Genomic DNA, 16,684 nt, shown 5'->3' with positions numbered 1-16,684 from the left:
CACTTTTTCCAGCGTTGATCATGGGTCCGTGATCTAGTTCGCAGGTAATGAGTCAGTTTTTCCATAGAGAAAATTTATTCCACTATGGCCAACCATTGTGCTGGACTTGGAGGATCGCTTTTCAACCAGTTCCTTGTGATGGCCTTTTTACAAGCAAGAATCAGGATTTTAAAAAGGTAGATATCCTTCTTATGGATCAAGTCATTAGGGATCAGGCCCAGATACACAATCCGGGGGTCTCTGGGAATCTTATAACATAGAATATCTTCAAAGGACTGAATAACCCTGTCCCAGAATGTTTGCAATTTTACACATAACCAGAAAATATGTGAGTTATTGGCGTTCATCTGTCCACACTATCTCCAACATTGCTGTGGAGTACCGAGTTGCTTATTTTTAATTTGGGGTGTGACAAAAAAGCGTATAACATTTTTCCACCCAAATTCCCTCCACCTTCTAGAGCTCGTGGACGACTGTTGTGTTTCACAAATAGAAAGCCAGTCACTCTTTGACAAGTTTGTATTCAGTTCTAGTTCCCATTTAGTCTTAACATACCATGTATTGCTTCCATTCTGTTTCTGCAAACTTCTATAAAGTTTAGAAACAATCTTTGATGGAGTGTTTTTGTAAGCACCAATCAGAGTTTCAATCACCTCGCTACCTTCAGCTGAGATTTATTTTCTTATTTCTGTATCATAGAAATGTCTGAGCTGTAAATACCTAAATAGGTCCCCATTCTCTAGCTTAAATTCTTGTTTAAGTTTCTCAAAAGTTTTAAACCTTTTTCTCTCTATGAGTGTACATATAGCTGTTATTCCCTTTTCACCCCACTTAGCAAATGTATTTTCCATCCCTCCAGGTTTAAATCTAGGGCTCTGAGAAGGCCATATCAGAAGTTTACTATCCCCTTCCAGTTTATATTTCTTAATAACTTCATACCATGTTTTCAGTGTTCCCTCTAAAATAAAATTCTCCACTTTTTTGTCTATACTTTCTTTTCCACCTAGTCTGTCCTGGGGTTGAAACTGCATCACGTTCAGCTCAATATGTTTCCATCTAGCTTGGTACTCTGAAGAGCACCAACACACAATGTATCTCATTTGGGCAGCATAAAAGTATTCCTTAAGATTCGGGAGAGCTAGACCTCCACTCTCCCTGTCGATTTGAAGAGTCTTGAATTTCACCCTTGGTCTTTTACCTGCCCAGATTAGCCGAGATATTTGTTTATCCCAAGTTGTAAACTGAGATTCTGGGACTCTGACTGGTAGTGAGAGGAAGAGATACAGCAACCTTGGCAACACATTCATTTTCACTACCTCAATTCTTGAACTAAAGTCCAATACTAGTTTTGACCATTTTGTCATATCTTTCTGTATCTTATTGTTAATAATGCTGTAATTTGCTTCATATATATTATTCAGGTCTTGAGTGAGTAGCACTCCCAAATACTTCATTGATTTTGCTTCCCATTTTAGATGATATTTCTGACTGATTAGCTGGTTTGGTTTGTAGTTCAGAGAGAGTACCTGTGTTTTTGTGATGTTAAGTTTATAACCAGATATCTTACCGTAGTCATCTAAAACTGTCATAAGTATGGGGAGAGTTGTATTTGGATCCTGGAGGTAAGTTATAATATCATCTGCAAATAATCCAATTCTATGTTCCTCCCTTGCTATGTTGACAAGGGACTAAGAGAAGGACTAAGGCAGCATCCCTGACGAGTACCTCTGAACAGTTTAAAACTGCTTGTCAGATGGCCGTTGATTTTGATTCTGGCGATTGGGTCTTTATATAAAGATTTAATACACTTAATGAATTGGTTATTAAAGCCCAGTCTTTCTAGCACCCTGTACAAAAAAGGCCAACTAACCCTATCAAATGCCTTTTCTCCATCAAAACTTATCAGGGCTGCTGTCAATTTGGCATCTAATTTGTTTTATGTTTGAATTGTTCAAATAGAGAATGACTCTAAATAATTAAAAAATAAGACATACGAGTTTACACTTATAAGTGATTATAATAAATATACAGCTGTGATTATGGTCCTTTATTTACTGGTCCATTGGTTTACAGTCTTATTTTTACAGTCTATGGTTTACAGGCGTAGTGATGCAGGGTTCTCTTTGGCGTATGCACCAGGATGTTTCCTGACTAGTTCTTGACAAAGTTGGCTGCCTCAACATGTGCATGCAGAGTGAATGGAGTTTACACCCGACACACAGCAGATCAGATATACCTGATCACTTTACTCACTGGACATGTACTAATGTATCTGAAAGCCAGCCAAGAACATGAGATCACTTTATTTGAATGCATGTCACATCATTGACGGTGCCATTTCTCAAACTTCATTAAACATCAGCAAGAAAGCATGTGTGTGATTATCAATCAATCTTTATTTGTGTAGTGGCAGTTCATCGCAAATGGTATCGCAAGACTCTTTACAATAAGAGCAGGTCCTCTTTGTTATATTATCTACAAAGACCCAACATTAGTCCACCATGAGCTTCCTTTTAATGGGCTGAAACCTCGAACAGAACCAGACTCATGAGGAACTGCCATCTGACCAAACTGTGCTGGACCTGGAAAGTGGGAGAGAGAGAGATAAACAGAGCAACAACAACAACAATAAGATAGATTTATAGTTAGTAATAATGTTAAAAGTTTGTATGTTAGCAGCTAAGTATGATAATAGACTGAAATGATTGAATGGATATGACTGATTTTCCCAATCAGTGCATCGCTATATTTGATGTCTCAGACTAATGTATGAGCTTTGAGACCATGTTGAAACCAACATTTTATAAATAAAATGTATTATTATTACATTGAAAAACTCAACCACACCTTTTCTATGTTAGCTCTCTAATTTAAGCAAACTTTCTCGTGTTGACCAACTTAAATCCTTTGATTTCATTGAGTTGTATTTCTTGATGTTTGTGTCATGATGCTATAATTCTTTAATAACTCCTCCTGCAGCCATTAGTCACCTTTTAGAGATATAGATGTACGTACAGTTCACAACATGCTTACAAAGTAGCATCAGAATTTAGAGAAAGTCCCACAAGTCATTTTCTTTGCAAAAAGGGGCTTTTCAGCATCAACTAATGGTTCATATAAAGGTGTTCCACAGGGCAGTACACTGAATTGTAAAATGTATTGCAGAAACTACATCAGTCGTACCCAAAGCATGATCAGGCAGACTTAACGTGATCACACATCAGAGTAATAATAGGAAGCTTCTTGAGAGTAAATTCATCACAGATACAGATTCTTCTAAATAAAGAAGACAAGACTCCAACAAACGTAGAGTCAAAAGCAGGGGCGGTTCTAGACCACTTTTACTGAGAGGGTCGAACTTGAGCCAGTTGTTTTGTCAGAGAGGAACTTTAAACCCAGGTGAAAAATAGACAAAGATGATCGTTTTAAAAAATAAATAAATATATATATGTATATATATATATATACATATATATACATATATATATACATATATATATATATATATATTATGCCAAATAATAGCACACATCATTAAATACCATGATTTATATTTGTTTCAGTAACAGTATTTAATACTAGATTGTGAGTCCGGGTGTTGAGTCACTGTGTATGTGTTATTAGGGGGGCTCTTATTTTGGAGGGGTGGCCCCAGGGGGGACCCCCTTCCATTGTATGTTATAAATCTTTTAAAATTACAATTTTTCTATAGGCTATAATATATAGTATAGCCTATACTAGTCCTTGTTGGTCCTGGTAGGCCTATTAGTAGTTTTGCTTATAATATGTTTATATTTAATGTTGTACTTTTTGTACATAGAGCTCAGCTACTGAAGACAGATTCCTTGTGTGTGTGTGTGTGTGTGTGTGTGTGTGTGTGTGTGTGTGTGTGTGTGTGTGTGTGTGTGTGTGTGTGTGTGTGTGTAAGCATACATAGCTAATAAAGCTGAATCTGAATCTGATTCTGATAAAGATATGGTCAATATGGTTTTTTTTAAAATTCTGTTCTGTTTAAAAAAAAAAAAATAAAGCAAATGAGAGCTGCCATTGGGCTACCATTAATTAAAAATACAGAGCTATATGTTTGTATACATTTATCAAACGTCTACGTCGTACCCCCTGCTCCCCTCTGCCACGTCCTCAGTCCTGGGGAACCTTTATTGTTGGAAATATAGGACCATACCAAATGCGAGCAACGGTGGGGGGGGTGTATTTGTTATTCCGGCTGTTCAGCGCTTGGAGAGCATCTGTCTGTCTGACCATGCGCCTGGAGGAGCTGGAGGCCCGGCCCGCTGTGTTCACCGGAGAGACCCGGAGGTTTGTGCTCAGAGCCCGCTACTGAGCCGCTGGAGGAGAGGGTAACAAGAGAAGAAAAGGAAACACATTCAGGGCGCAGCGGGACGACGGCCATTGCATTTTTGCTTTCTCTGCTCATAGAAAGAAAGGTAGCAGCATCCCTTCTGTTTATCACCGGGAACAACAGACTGCCCAGCGGACAGGGAGCACAAGGAGCCCGCTTCATTGTCTCTCTTTGTCTCTCTGACTGAGAGCATTTACTCTCAACATGTCTTATTATGTGACGATGCTGCTGATGCTGTCAGTGCTGTGTAACATCATCAGCACCTCCAGCGCTGCATCCTCTGTATCCAGTAAGTACACACACACACACACACACACACACACACACACACACACACACACACACACACACACACACACACACGCTAGCAACCTAGCTAATTTGGTGGCTTGGACTACAGTCAAGACTCAGCATGAAATCAAACCACTAGCTTTATCAGCAGGGCTTGTTGTTGTGCAGTATACTGTGGGCAGTGCATTTCATATATGTCACACACACACACACACACACACACACACACACACACACACACACACACACACACACACACTCACACAATCTACTTGTATTCAATAGAGCCAGCATCACGACTTCTCTGGTACTGAGGAAAACAAAAAGAGCACAATGTTTAAAAACAGAAATAGAATCAGTGAAAATGGAGTCGGGACATTAATAGTTACTTTTAACCCGCCTGTAAGGTGTGACTCAGATACAATTCTCGATACAATTTGCAATACATGGATGTTGTGACACTCGATATATTGCAGGACGATCGTGTTCTAATGCTGCACGACATCTGAGAAAGTGAACAAACACGTTATTCACCTTAAAAGGTAAAGTGCAGTGTTTCAATGTTCACTGCAAGTTTGGGTCTTTTTCATTAGAGTTTGACAAAAAAATAAATACATATCTTAGTGTTTGACAGACATGACCACCTCGTGTCTGTAAACATGTTGTGTTTAAAAACACAGTTTGTAGATCCCGCTGCCGACAACAGATCATGTGGAGGCTGACGGAGAATCATGGGAGTGATTCTGTGCTGCTGATCACTGTACTGGGACTATCAATACAGGGAGGATTGATTGGCTGCTAGTGCTTATGATTCGCTCTACGGTAGCATTTCTTAGCAAAGCATCACAATTCTGCAAAATAGTGGGTCTCAGTCAGTAAGCTTCTATTCCTCTGTAGCTCCTCCTCCTGCTGTGAGACCGCCAGTGTGAGTCTTGTGCACCATCACATTAGAATGCATGTCCCACTCATTGTCACAACGTGGACAGTGGTGGTTACACGAGACAGGACAATGATATATCCATCCCATACAGCTCCCCTTCACAAAACAATGGGATCAGAGTTACATTGTATGATGCCATCTGATGCAAACTGACAATTGAATCCCATTTGTTTTGACTTTAAACCCCATGGCCAGGATCTCATTTTGTCTGTTAGTGTGAGGGACAAATATGAACTTAGTGATTTAAAAAAAAAAAAATTTTAAGATTTATTTTTGGGCTTTTCGTGCCTTTAATGGAGAGACAGGACAGTGGACAGAGTCGGAAATCAGGGAGAGAGAGAGAGAGAGGAGAATGATATGCGGGAAAGAAGCCACAGGTTGGATTTGAACCGCTTGAGGCTACAGCCTCCATACATGGGGCGCGCGCACTAACCACCACCAGCGCCCCAACTTAGTGATTTCTAACATAAAGATGTGTGCAGAGATGTTTTCAAATCACTGCTTAAAACAGTGTTTTTTAATATCTCTAAGAGTCACAAATGAAAGTCATTTCGATAATAAATGAGATGGAAAAAACACTACATGGACTGAGTGTTTAGAATAATAGTCATGACACCACACACACCTTTGTTTCTCTACTTTTTTTACTCAGGCTGCATCAGGTGTTGTTGTTGTCATCAGCTTGGTTTGGTGTTTAGATCTTTTTATCAGGGAAACTTGACAAGCCGTTGTCTTGCAGCGTTAGCACGCTGTTTCAGTTGGCCAGGTGAGACTAGCTCATGCTGCTTCTAAAAGGAGCACCAATAGAGAGCAGCGCAGAGGGATGTGATTGTATTTGAGGTGTCGATGTAGCCACCATGAAGTTAACCATCGCTTTTTAGACTCTGATTTTCAAGCATCACATCCTACATCACTGTGTTAGTTTTCATTTCATTTCATTACATATTTGATTTATTTTCTCATTTCAGTGTATGGTTTCAACACAAGAATACACAACAAAAAAATAATTTCTTATAATACTGAAACACTGTTCATGAGCAAGCAGGAGCAGGAAGAAGAAAAACTTACCTGCCCCTTTCCTAATAACACAAGATACTGTTTAACAGAATAAGATGGCTAACCTGTTGTTTTCTCTTTCTTTCACAAAACAAAAATAGATCAACAATATAGAAACAATCAAATACAATCAGTTAGATTTACTCAATAAACTCATCATTTCCCAAAACCTTTTCTTTATACATTCTTTTAAATTGAATAATAGTTGAGCAGCATTTTAAATGATTATCGACAGAATTCCATAATTTAACTCCATTTACTGAAATACACATTTGTTTTAATGTAGTGCGTGCAAATGGACTTTAAAAATTCAATCTCCGTCTATGATCCTCCTCATTAGATGTAAACACAAACAACTTCTGTACATTTTCAGGTAATGATCTATTTCTAGCTTTAAACATGACTAATGATGTTTTCAAGTGAACTAGATCCTGAAATTTCAACACATGTTTTAGCAGACATGTCAATGTGTCTTTGGACACTTAACCCTGAGTTGCTCCGGCTGCGTGTGAATGTGTATAAGTGGATTATCTAACACTTTATGCAGCAGCCTCTGCCATCAGGGTGTGAATGTGGTGTGAATGTGTAGGTGTGACCTGCGGTGTAAAAGTGCTCTAAGTAACCAGAAGAAGACTAGAAAAGTGTTTAACAAGCTCAAGTCCATTTAGGAGGAATAAGGGAGCAGATGTGGAACAGTGAGGAGTTACATATTGTGTGTTCATAGCTCTACAGTTTATACCAAGACTTTATACTCGATACCTGATTATTAGAGCTAACAAGTTGATATTATAATATAAGAAAGATGGCGCACAGGGGCGCCAGTGGGCTGGTGTTTATTTTTTGAGGGTGGTCCTCGAGGTGGTGGGTCTGGGTTCAGGTTCTGCCTGTGTGCCTCCCTCTCTCTCCTTGATTTCCGGCTCTATCCTCACTCCTGGTCTAAATAAAGACATGAAAGCCCAAAAATAAATCCAAAGAAAAAAAAGGAGAGATTGAGCACAGAACTCTAAAATGCACAGCGGGTGAGGCGCTGATGTCCTAGCGTGTAGGTTTCTACCCTCATGTACGGAGACTACAGTCCTCCAGGCAGGCGACCTGCAGCTTCTTTCCTGCATCTCATTCCTCGCTCTCTCTCTCTCTCTTTCTCTCTCTCTCTCTCTCTCTCTCTCTCTCTCTCTCTCTCTCTCTCTCTCTCTCTCTCTCTCTCTCTCTCTCTCTCGGTTTCCTTCTCTGCCCACTGTCATATCTAATTAAAGGCAGAAAGCACAACTGGTCGTATTACTGGTTCCATTTTACACTTCCAGCAACAGTCAAAGTTGTTTGTGTTGAAGTGATGGGCTGGAGGGATTATTTGTTTGACTGCTCACAGTATTCTGGAAAAATCTTGACACACAAAAACATAATTTCACTTAATTCCAAAATCATGTCAGACACCATAAAAGCTGGGTTTCACAACTTGTTTGTGATTACACAACACTCAAGTCCTTAGCAACGATCATAAAGCAGAACCTGTTTACATGCTGCAGCTTTCAGCCACATGAGCAAAATGTAAACATGAGTCACTTTTGTTAAACACAAATAAGAAGTGTAGTCCGACAGTTTCTCATTTCACAAATTGTTTTTGTGTTTCATCAAGTGTTTTTTGCAGTTGACCCTCAGGGCCACCGTAGATCTAGATATCAGACACCTAATGGGTGTTTTGACGACATGGCAAAATTCAGGAAAAAACAATTTGAGATCAAAGTACCACGGCCTAACCACCATGGTGGATCACTGTTTTGATTTGGTTTGTTTCACCTCGACCTCAGATTGAATGTGAACTAGCTTTAGGGCTCTTCTCTAAAACAGATGCTGCTCATAAAACAAACTGTCCAAATCGTCCCTCAATGGATAAGTTCACTTTGTACCTATGAGGCTGACAAATACAATCAATAAACAAATCTGGGCTATGAGGCTTCTCTCTTCTGAACTCAAATGATTCTAAAAAGTGTTGTTTCAACTAAAACATCTCCATCCACCACGCTCTCCTAGTTCTTCTCTCGTTTGTCGGCCAGTGTGTGAATTAGCACCGACCAATAATCTGAGGTTTAGACGGTTAGCTGGGGCAAAAAGAGGAACGCATGTCCGAAGTGTTCAGGACTCCATCTGACGAGTCACATGCTGTTAATGCAACACATGTTCAGCCTCACCTAGCATCCTAGGATTACTGTCTCCATCCTACACCCAAAATATTGATTCCTTTCGATCTTGTTTTTCACAGATGGCTTTCTGTTTTAAGAAACTCGTCAGTGGGCTTCTTCACAGACCAGATGGTCCTTTTCTGTTTGGTGCTTAACGTGGCGCAATCACTGTGCTGCAAAACAGCTGAGCCTGTGTATTCAGCAAACACCTGTTTTTAATGTACATGCTTTCTCAGAGAATTTAAAATCCTCTCCCCCGGAGGAAATGCAGGTAAAACATAAAAAACCTAGACTGTAGATTGTTTTGTTGTTGGTCTGGCCTGAAGACGTTTATCTCATTAAATAGTGTGTGAAAGATAACATGCTCATCTCAGAGTCTCTGTTAGCTGGATCGACAAAGAAACCTCCATTGAACAGATCCTTTTTTGGCCATGGTGTCTCAGCAGGTGAAATTGTCTCGCTGCTCCAGGGTGAAGCGTTGTAAATTGGTTCGTATGTTTTCCGTCTCTTTTAGTCTCATTAAAGAGGAAAGAGTCTTGGCTGAGCTCAGTATGCATAAAAATGTCAGTAAACAGAGTCAAAACTTTATTGGACTGTCGACCAGTTAGTGTTACATTGACTGATGCAGGGCTCTATGGACCACTGTACTCTCAGCTGTAACTGATTGGTGGTGAATCTCTACTCTAGAGGAGACATGCTGTAAAGGAGCAAAGGTCGTAGTGGAGTGTTTAGGATTCCCTGACTTCCCCAGTCCATCCATGCTAAGGCTCTGGTTACAGGTTTTTGTACTATCCTGAAATGTGATCATGCCGATGTGTGTCGTACTGACCGAGAAAGATGATCATTTAAATGTTTTTTATTTTCCAGATCAATGACACAAAAAAAACGTGTTTTATATCAGTTGTTCTTATCTCCATGATTCAACAGGATGAACTGTCTCAGTTAGCTGGTTGTCGCGTTCAGATAGCAGAAACTTAGCAGGCAGCACCAACATGTAAAAATCTGATTTATTCAGCTGCCTTTAATCAGAGAAAAAGGAGAAGTTTCAAAATGTCGTCAGCTAACCAATAAAGACACAAAAGGTGTGAGAAGGTTATGGAAGAGCAGTTTAGTATCCAAGGAAACAAAAGTGTTCACAAGCAAACCTTGTAAAAACACAATCAGGCCGGTTCCAGTTTCCTCTGACGTCATCAGAAATACCAAGCCGCTGTGATGCTCAATAACAAATGATTAATGAGTTTCATGACAGGAAACTGATTTGAATGGTGCACAGGTGCAGTTTCTCTGATTTAAAACATGACGCTGTATCCACATTAAGGAGCTCATTGGTGGAGATCTTGGATTTTCTATTCTGTAGTGGAGATTTAGTGCTGTGAAAGTGTGATCTATGTCTTTCCTCTTGCTGTGTATTTTGACATCTGTTTTAATTTGATCATTAAAAATATATATTTTTTTATTTTTCTGCCTTTAGCGTAGAAACTGGACAGTGGATATATTTGGAAATCAGGGAGAGAGAGAGAGAGAGGAATGACATGCGGGACAGAAGCCACTAGGCTACCTGCGCCCCATCATTTAAAAATGTCAACAAGTTTGAGGTTCATGAAAACAGCTCTGAACCTCCTGTCATTATTTCACATCACATCACTTTAAAAATCTACTTCTTCTAGTGTAAGTTCTTATTTATGTTTTGGAAGTTTCATATTGTTACAGAGATTATCAGAGCAAAAGTATTCTATTTTTATCACCATGAAAAGAAACACATCAACTCACTGGACATTTGAAGACTTGATTCTTTATTTAGTTCAACAGAATTATATATTTTGGAGGGTTATCACAAACTATTACATTTTTTTAATGAACAGTCTTTAATAAAGCGAGATGATTCATCTTAGTACACCTGTTCCTGCAATGGGCTAATCCTCCCTTTATCACACTTTATCTCAACTTCAGATTAGTTATCATGTTTTCTTTGTATGTTGGGTGACAGAGCGACCCCATGTGGGACTGAAGAAACCCCTTCTATATATCCAAACCTGTCAAGGGATAGGATGTGTTTGAGTTGATTCATGTGCACGCTGGCTGGGAAGTCTCTGTTGTTGGCTTTTTATGTAAACTGTCACTAGCATCAGTGTTTTGGTAAATGGACTTGAGCTTATTTTCTAGTCTTCTGACTACTCAAAGCTCAGGTCACACCTACACATTCACACACTGATGGTAGAGGCTGCTGAGTAAAGAGTCCATCAGTATTAACTCATCCATTCATACACATTCACACACTGATGGTAGAGGCTGCTGAGTAAAGAGTCCATCAGTATTAACTCATCCATTCATACACATTCACACACTGATGGTAGAGGCTGCTGAGTAAAGAGTCCATCAGTATTAACTCATCCATTCATACACATTCACACACTGATGGTAGAGGCTGCTGTGTAAAGAGTCCATCAGAATTAACTCATCCATTCATACACATTCACACACTGCTAACAAAGCAGTGGGAGCAACTTGGGGTTAAGTGTCTTGCACAAGGACACATCAGACACGAGGCTGAAGGAGCTGGGGATTGAACCGCCGACCTTCCGGTTGACGACCGTCTCTACCATTGAGCCACAGCCGTCCTGTGTAGTTTGATTCCCCTTTTAAAGTTCAACACAACTCTGCCTGTCTACATGTATCACAACTAAAGGTCTAAATATTGAACATAAGTTCATTGTAAGGTGCACTATGGACTACCACCCTCTCCACGTGTTGATGGATTGTAAAGGCCCTGACACACCAGGCAGACGCCAAAGAACTAGTGGCATCGCCTCACATCGCCTTTTGTCTTGGCCAAAAAGTTTTAAGAAAGCTGAACATGAATTTAAAAGCTGCAACCGTTTTCATTAAAGGAACAGTACATATGTGTTAACTTTGTGTTCAGTCTGTGTAAAGCTGTTTGAATCACTCAGGACTCTTTGTTCCTGCTAAAGCTGCCTGCTCGTGTCTATCAAGGCGCCCTCATGGCTGGATGATGTGGATCAAATGTTTAGACTCAGATAGACTAGAGCACACATAGAGTGTCAGTGTGCCACTCATCTGTTGTTTGATGCAAACCAAAACGTCCAGGTTTCATGACTTATTTACAGAACTGAGCGTAGTGCATGTAGAGTTTGTGTGGTTGAACCCCGGCATGGCGCTCGAGGCAGACGCTCATTTACACCAGGTGGGTTTAAAGTTAGTGTATTAATTATCATCGGTTACAGCTGTGGACTTTTACCCGGACCATAAACGACCAGATGTGCCGCTGATTGTTCAGATGTACCTGCACGAGGGCTGCACAAGGACGGCAGAAATCATTATCACGATTATTCTGATAGAAATAGATCAAATCAAATGAACAGAAACAAACGGTAATCGTTTTGTCTCGGGAAGACAAAATGTTAATTGAATTTAAATCTGGATGAGTTGTCCAGCCCTCACCTGCAGCGCACACGCTGAAGTCACAGGCGGCTGACGGTGAGCTGTGGTCCAATCAGGAGTGACTATCACTGGACTCGGCAAACATAAGTTTGATCAGGTGGATGACGGATAACACATGTTTCTGATAAAACGTGTCGCTCCTCCTGCTCTCTCTGTGTGTGTGCGTGCGTGGCTGTGTGTGTGTGCGTGTCTGTGTGTGTGTGCGTGTCTGTGTGTGTGTGTGTGCGTGCGTGCGTGTCAAAGGGCTGCACCCAGTGTGTGATCAAAGTAGCATGAGTTTATATTTGAAATCAGAAAATGACTCAACAACCTAAATAGTTCAAAGTATGATTGCTTGATTTAGATTTTAAGTGATATAGAAAAAAACACTTTTTTTATGCTACACATATCTCAGAAAGAAGAAAATGTCCCAGTTTCCATTTTAAATTAAATCTAGAATGTGGCAGAGTGTGGATGAGCCCTGATCTGAAGAGAAGTGAAGAGGTGTCTGCTCGTACTGGGATTAACAAGCTCAGTGTTTGTCAGCTTATCTACTAAACAAATGTATCGATCAGAGAGAGACTACAGCTCTGTCTGTATCAGTACAACAGGCTGTTTGCTTTCCTCTGGTCAGCAGACCTCATGGAGTTTGGACTTGTTATGGACCGAGCAGAGGTTTGTTTAATACTGTCTGTAGTACACATACACACACACACACACACACACACACACACACACACACACACACACACATCCACAGCTGCTTCATGTTTTGGGTTGGCGTTGTGTGTGTCTGCATGCATGAAGTGATTTCTCAGAAGCCAGGAGACAATATCTTCTAATTTGGCATAAACATCCACGTTAGAGACGTCAGTGTGATCAGAGGTCACTGTGACCCTTAGCAAGCTTTTGACCATTTATCAAGAAATCGTTAATTAATTGATTATGACACAGTTTCACAAAGTTGTGACGTTATGTCCTGTAATACCTGGAAGAAAATAATCTAATCTCCTCTTCGACCTGAAGATGAACTGACTCTATGGGAAGATCAGTGATCAGAGGTCAAAGGTCACTGTCACCTCATGTTCTCTCTGGGATCATCTCCTGGTGTATGTCAGCCTGTCCATGCAATTGTTTTCCTTCAAGGGTCATTTCAGTTCAACATTTCTGTCCCTGCCACAGTGAGACCGTCATCGGTGTAAACTTCCACTTTGCTGGTTTGTGGAGGAAAAACCCAAGATTTCTGTTTATTGAACAAATGTTGGTCAAAAGGTCAAATAAGACATAAAAGAAGAGCGAGTGTGCTGATCAGAGAGATGAACTGTTGTTTTTTTGTTCAGATTATTTTCCAGATTTCTTCCTTCAAACTGCTGAATACATGCTGGCTTGTTGTTTTGTAATGCATATGAGGGAGCTCATTACCATGCGCTGCACCTGCCACACACACACACACACACACACACACACACACACAGCGGTGACCCCTCCCCCACCCAAAACTGCTTCTTATATGAAGTCCCCTGAGCATGTGAGGAACAAAGGCCATGGTAAAGAATCACATAAACTCAAACATGAAGCCTCATGTGTGTTCAACGTTTAAAAGACGCCCTTTGACCTGTTTGTGTCCAAACTGAAGATTCATGTTGACCATAACAAAATCACAAGTAACATCAGTGCTTGTTGTTGTTGATTTTAAATTATTTTTTCTCTTGTCCTCATTAATGATACACAGAATTTTTCAGTAACAAAAATCATGCTTATAGAAAAGCTGTGTAGATGTGATAACATGTTGTCATCCTGAGACTTTCTGACCCTAAAAACTCAGAGAAGTTTGACAGTTTCTTCAAAATGACACACGGTGGTTGTGCTGTTTCACAGGTGCTGATTAACACAGCCCTTAATACCCTGTGTTATCTGTGAGTCCTGGACCATTCATTTCCTCCTGTGCAGTTTATATAAATGTCCCATTTGATGGACTGAATGTTAGTGAAACTTATTTCAGCAGGTATCATGTACTATCAGTATTTCAGTGTTTCAGTATAAGACCCAGATGCTGCAGAAATAGATTTACACACACAATGAAGTTTCAATTCAATCAATCAATCAATTTTTATTTGTATAGCGTCAACTCATAACAAGTGTTATCTGGAGACACTTTACAAAAAGCAGGTAAAAGACGTTACTCATTGTTATGTTACAAAAAGCAGGTTAAAGACGTTACTCATTGTTATGTTACAAAAAGCAGGTAAAAGACCAATGGGTTCAAAATGCACCACAAGGTTTGTCCCTGAGTGTTGAATGTTAGTCCGATGATTCTTTAACCAAAGTCTTTTTTACTTTCATCTGTTTGAGGGAAAGTTTGTGGATTTCAGCAGACTGAAACAATAACTGATGATCAGCTGAGCTCTGTCTGCTTTATCCCCCCCCCCCACCCCCCCTCTCTTTCAGGAAAGTGTGAGGACAGCTTGGCCACTCCTCTCCCCTTCAGCTCCTTCACAGCTTCATCAGCGTTCGCCCGAGGACATGAAGCTGGTCACGCCAAACTCAGTCGGAAACAAGGTAGGCCTTTGCACGGAGAAGTGTTGTTTTGTTCCTGCTGCAGCGTATGTGACAATAGAAGCAGCACTTATTGTTTGGTACTCTGATGATGTGTTGATGCCACAGGCTAAATGAGGTCATGTGTTTTTATTCAAATAACTTCATATTCATCTGCCTGGATTCATTCCCTCCTGATGACTGAAACATGACTCAGCAGTTTACAGGAACGTTTTCTGAAAGACCCATAAAGACAGTGTTACCCAGCTTCAGTTTGTAAGAGCTGCTGCTCTCTGTGGTGATGTTCAGGTGACTCAGGGAGGGGAAGCTCACAGAAATGGGCTCAACGTGATGCCACAGTTTGGAATGAAGGACTGTCCTTGCGTCAACTGTCAGGCCAACAAATACATGAACTTCTGCTTTGCAACACAGCAAACAGACTTTGACACATCTCTCACTGATTGTTCTGTCCCCGTGATGCAACAACAGGCTCGTCTGTCTCTCTTTGGAGAGTCAGGAGCACAATCCAGCGTCGTAGAATTTATTTCTACTTCTGTCTTTGTTTCATCTCGGGGTTCTCTCCTGTAGCACCGCCAGCGTCTGGCTGCGGAAGATGAACTGTTGCCAAAGATGTATGAAAACTAACTGTATTCATCAGGGGACAGTGTGCGAAGACATTGATCATTTATACAAATGAAAAGATGGTCGCACCAGATTTAGCGAGTCGCTCATTTCCAATCTTCAGTCGTCACATGAGAGTGAGCCAAGACAAACCATGAGAAGTCCACTCAGCGGAGGACAATAAAGAAACACAGCTGACATCATGAAATACTACAAACACTGTGGAACAATGTGCAGTATGTCCTGCTCGTCATATCAAATATACAACAAATCTGTTTTTAAAATGATCAATCATTATTTGTATAGCGCCAAGTGTTATCTGGAGACGCTTTACAAAAGAGCAGAAGGGATAAGACGCAGGAAGGATGTCTCCTTTGCATTCCTCTCATTCCTGTTGTCCACACTTCCTCCCTGCTGAGCTGGAGGTCGGAGCAGGCCGTGCATGAATGTAAGACAGCTTCTTCTTTTGTCTGACCGTTGAGCAGGGACACATCTACCCTGTGCTCGTGGTTAGGACTTCCAAGACCAAGATCCAAGAACCTGGTCTGACGTTCAGCAGAGAATCTTTGTCTGTGCAGAAACAGCGTCTGGAGGAAGGCTGTGCATCGTTACTGTGAAACAGCTTTAATAGGCTGTCCTCAGATAAACCACTACAGTGTCTAGAATAATGAGACTGGGTAGACTTCCTGTTATGAACATGGACCTGGACCCTCTTAAAGAAACAGCTCATACACAACTGTCATTAAAAAAATATAAAAACTATGATACTTCACTTTTTGTTCCAAATCTTCCAGATCCAATTTTCCCCACCGTTTCCCCTTTTTCTCTCCCTCCCATCTTTCAACCTGTCAATCCCTTTAACACCTGCACAACTAGGTGCTGGAGGCTGGTCGCCCTTGGAAACTGACCATCAACAGTGGCTACAGGTGGACCTGGGTTCAAGAAAGCAGGTGGTTGCCATAGCGACACAGGGTCGCTACAGTAGCCCTGACTGGACCAGCAAGTACCGGCTGTTTTACAGCGACACCCAGAAGAACTGGAGGCCGTACCTACAGGATGGAAACATCTGGGTGAGGAAGAGTCTCTGCTTTCCTTTCATTGTTTTTGTCATTTTATGGTAAGTGCTATAAAAAGTGTATTCAAAGTTGTCATTAAATACGGCTTCCAAAGAGCTTATAATAATAATCTTATATTTCCATTATGAGTTAAAAGTAAATAAATGGATAAATCTTTATTTGTATAGCATTAATTCACAACAAGTAAATA

At 40.6% G+C, this 16,684-nt stretch overlaps 1 protein-coding gene across 1 annotated transcript in view; it reads left to right on the top strand.

Annotated features, from left to right (window-relative positions):
* The first annotated feature begins 4,146 nt into the window (after positions 1 to 4,146).
* The window catches only part of LOC132978600 (contactin-associated protein-like 2), a 28,741-nt gene continuing 16,203 nt past the window's right edge, over positions 4,147 to 16,684 (top strand). Inside the window, exons 1-3 of the mRNA XM_061043820.1 lie at positions 4,147 to 4,649; positions 14,711 to 14,821; positions 16,295 to 16,488. Coding sequence (XP_060899803.1) covers positions 4,565 to 4,649; positions 14,711 to 14,821; positions 16,295 to 16,488 — 390 coding nt within the window. The 5' untranslated portion in view covers positions 4,147 to 4,564. The remainder of the gene's footprint in view (positions 4,650 to 14,710; positions 14,822 to 16,294; positions 16,489 to 16,684) is intronic.

The sequence above is a fragment of the Labrus mixtus genome, chromosome 8, assembly GCF_963584025.1.
Source record: "Labrus mixtus chromosome 8, fLabMix1.1, whole genome shotgun sequence".
In the NCBI taxonomy this organism is placed as follows: domain Eukaryota; kingdom Metazoa; phylum Chordata; class Actinopteri; order Labriformes; family Labridae; genus Labrus; species Labrus mixtus.
The sequence above is the reverse complement of the archived record's forward strand: the minus strand, read 5'-3'. Positions and strand labels throughout refer to the sequence as shown.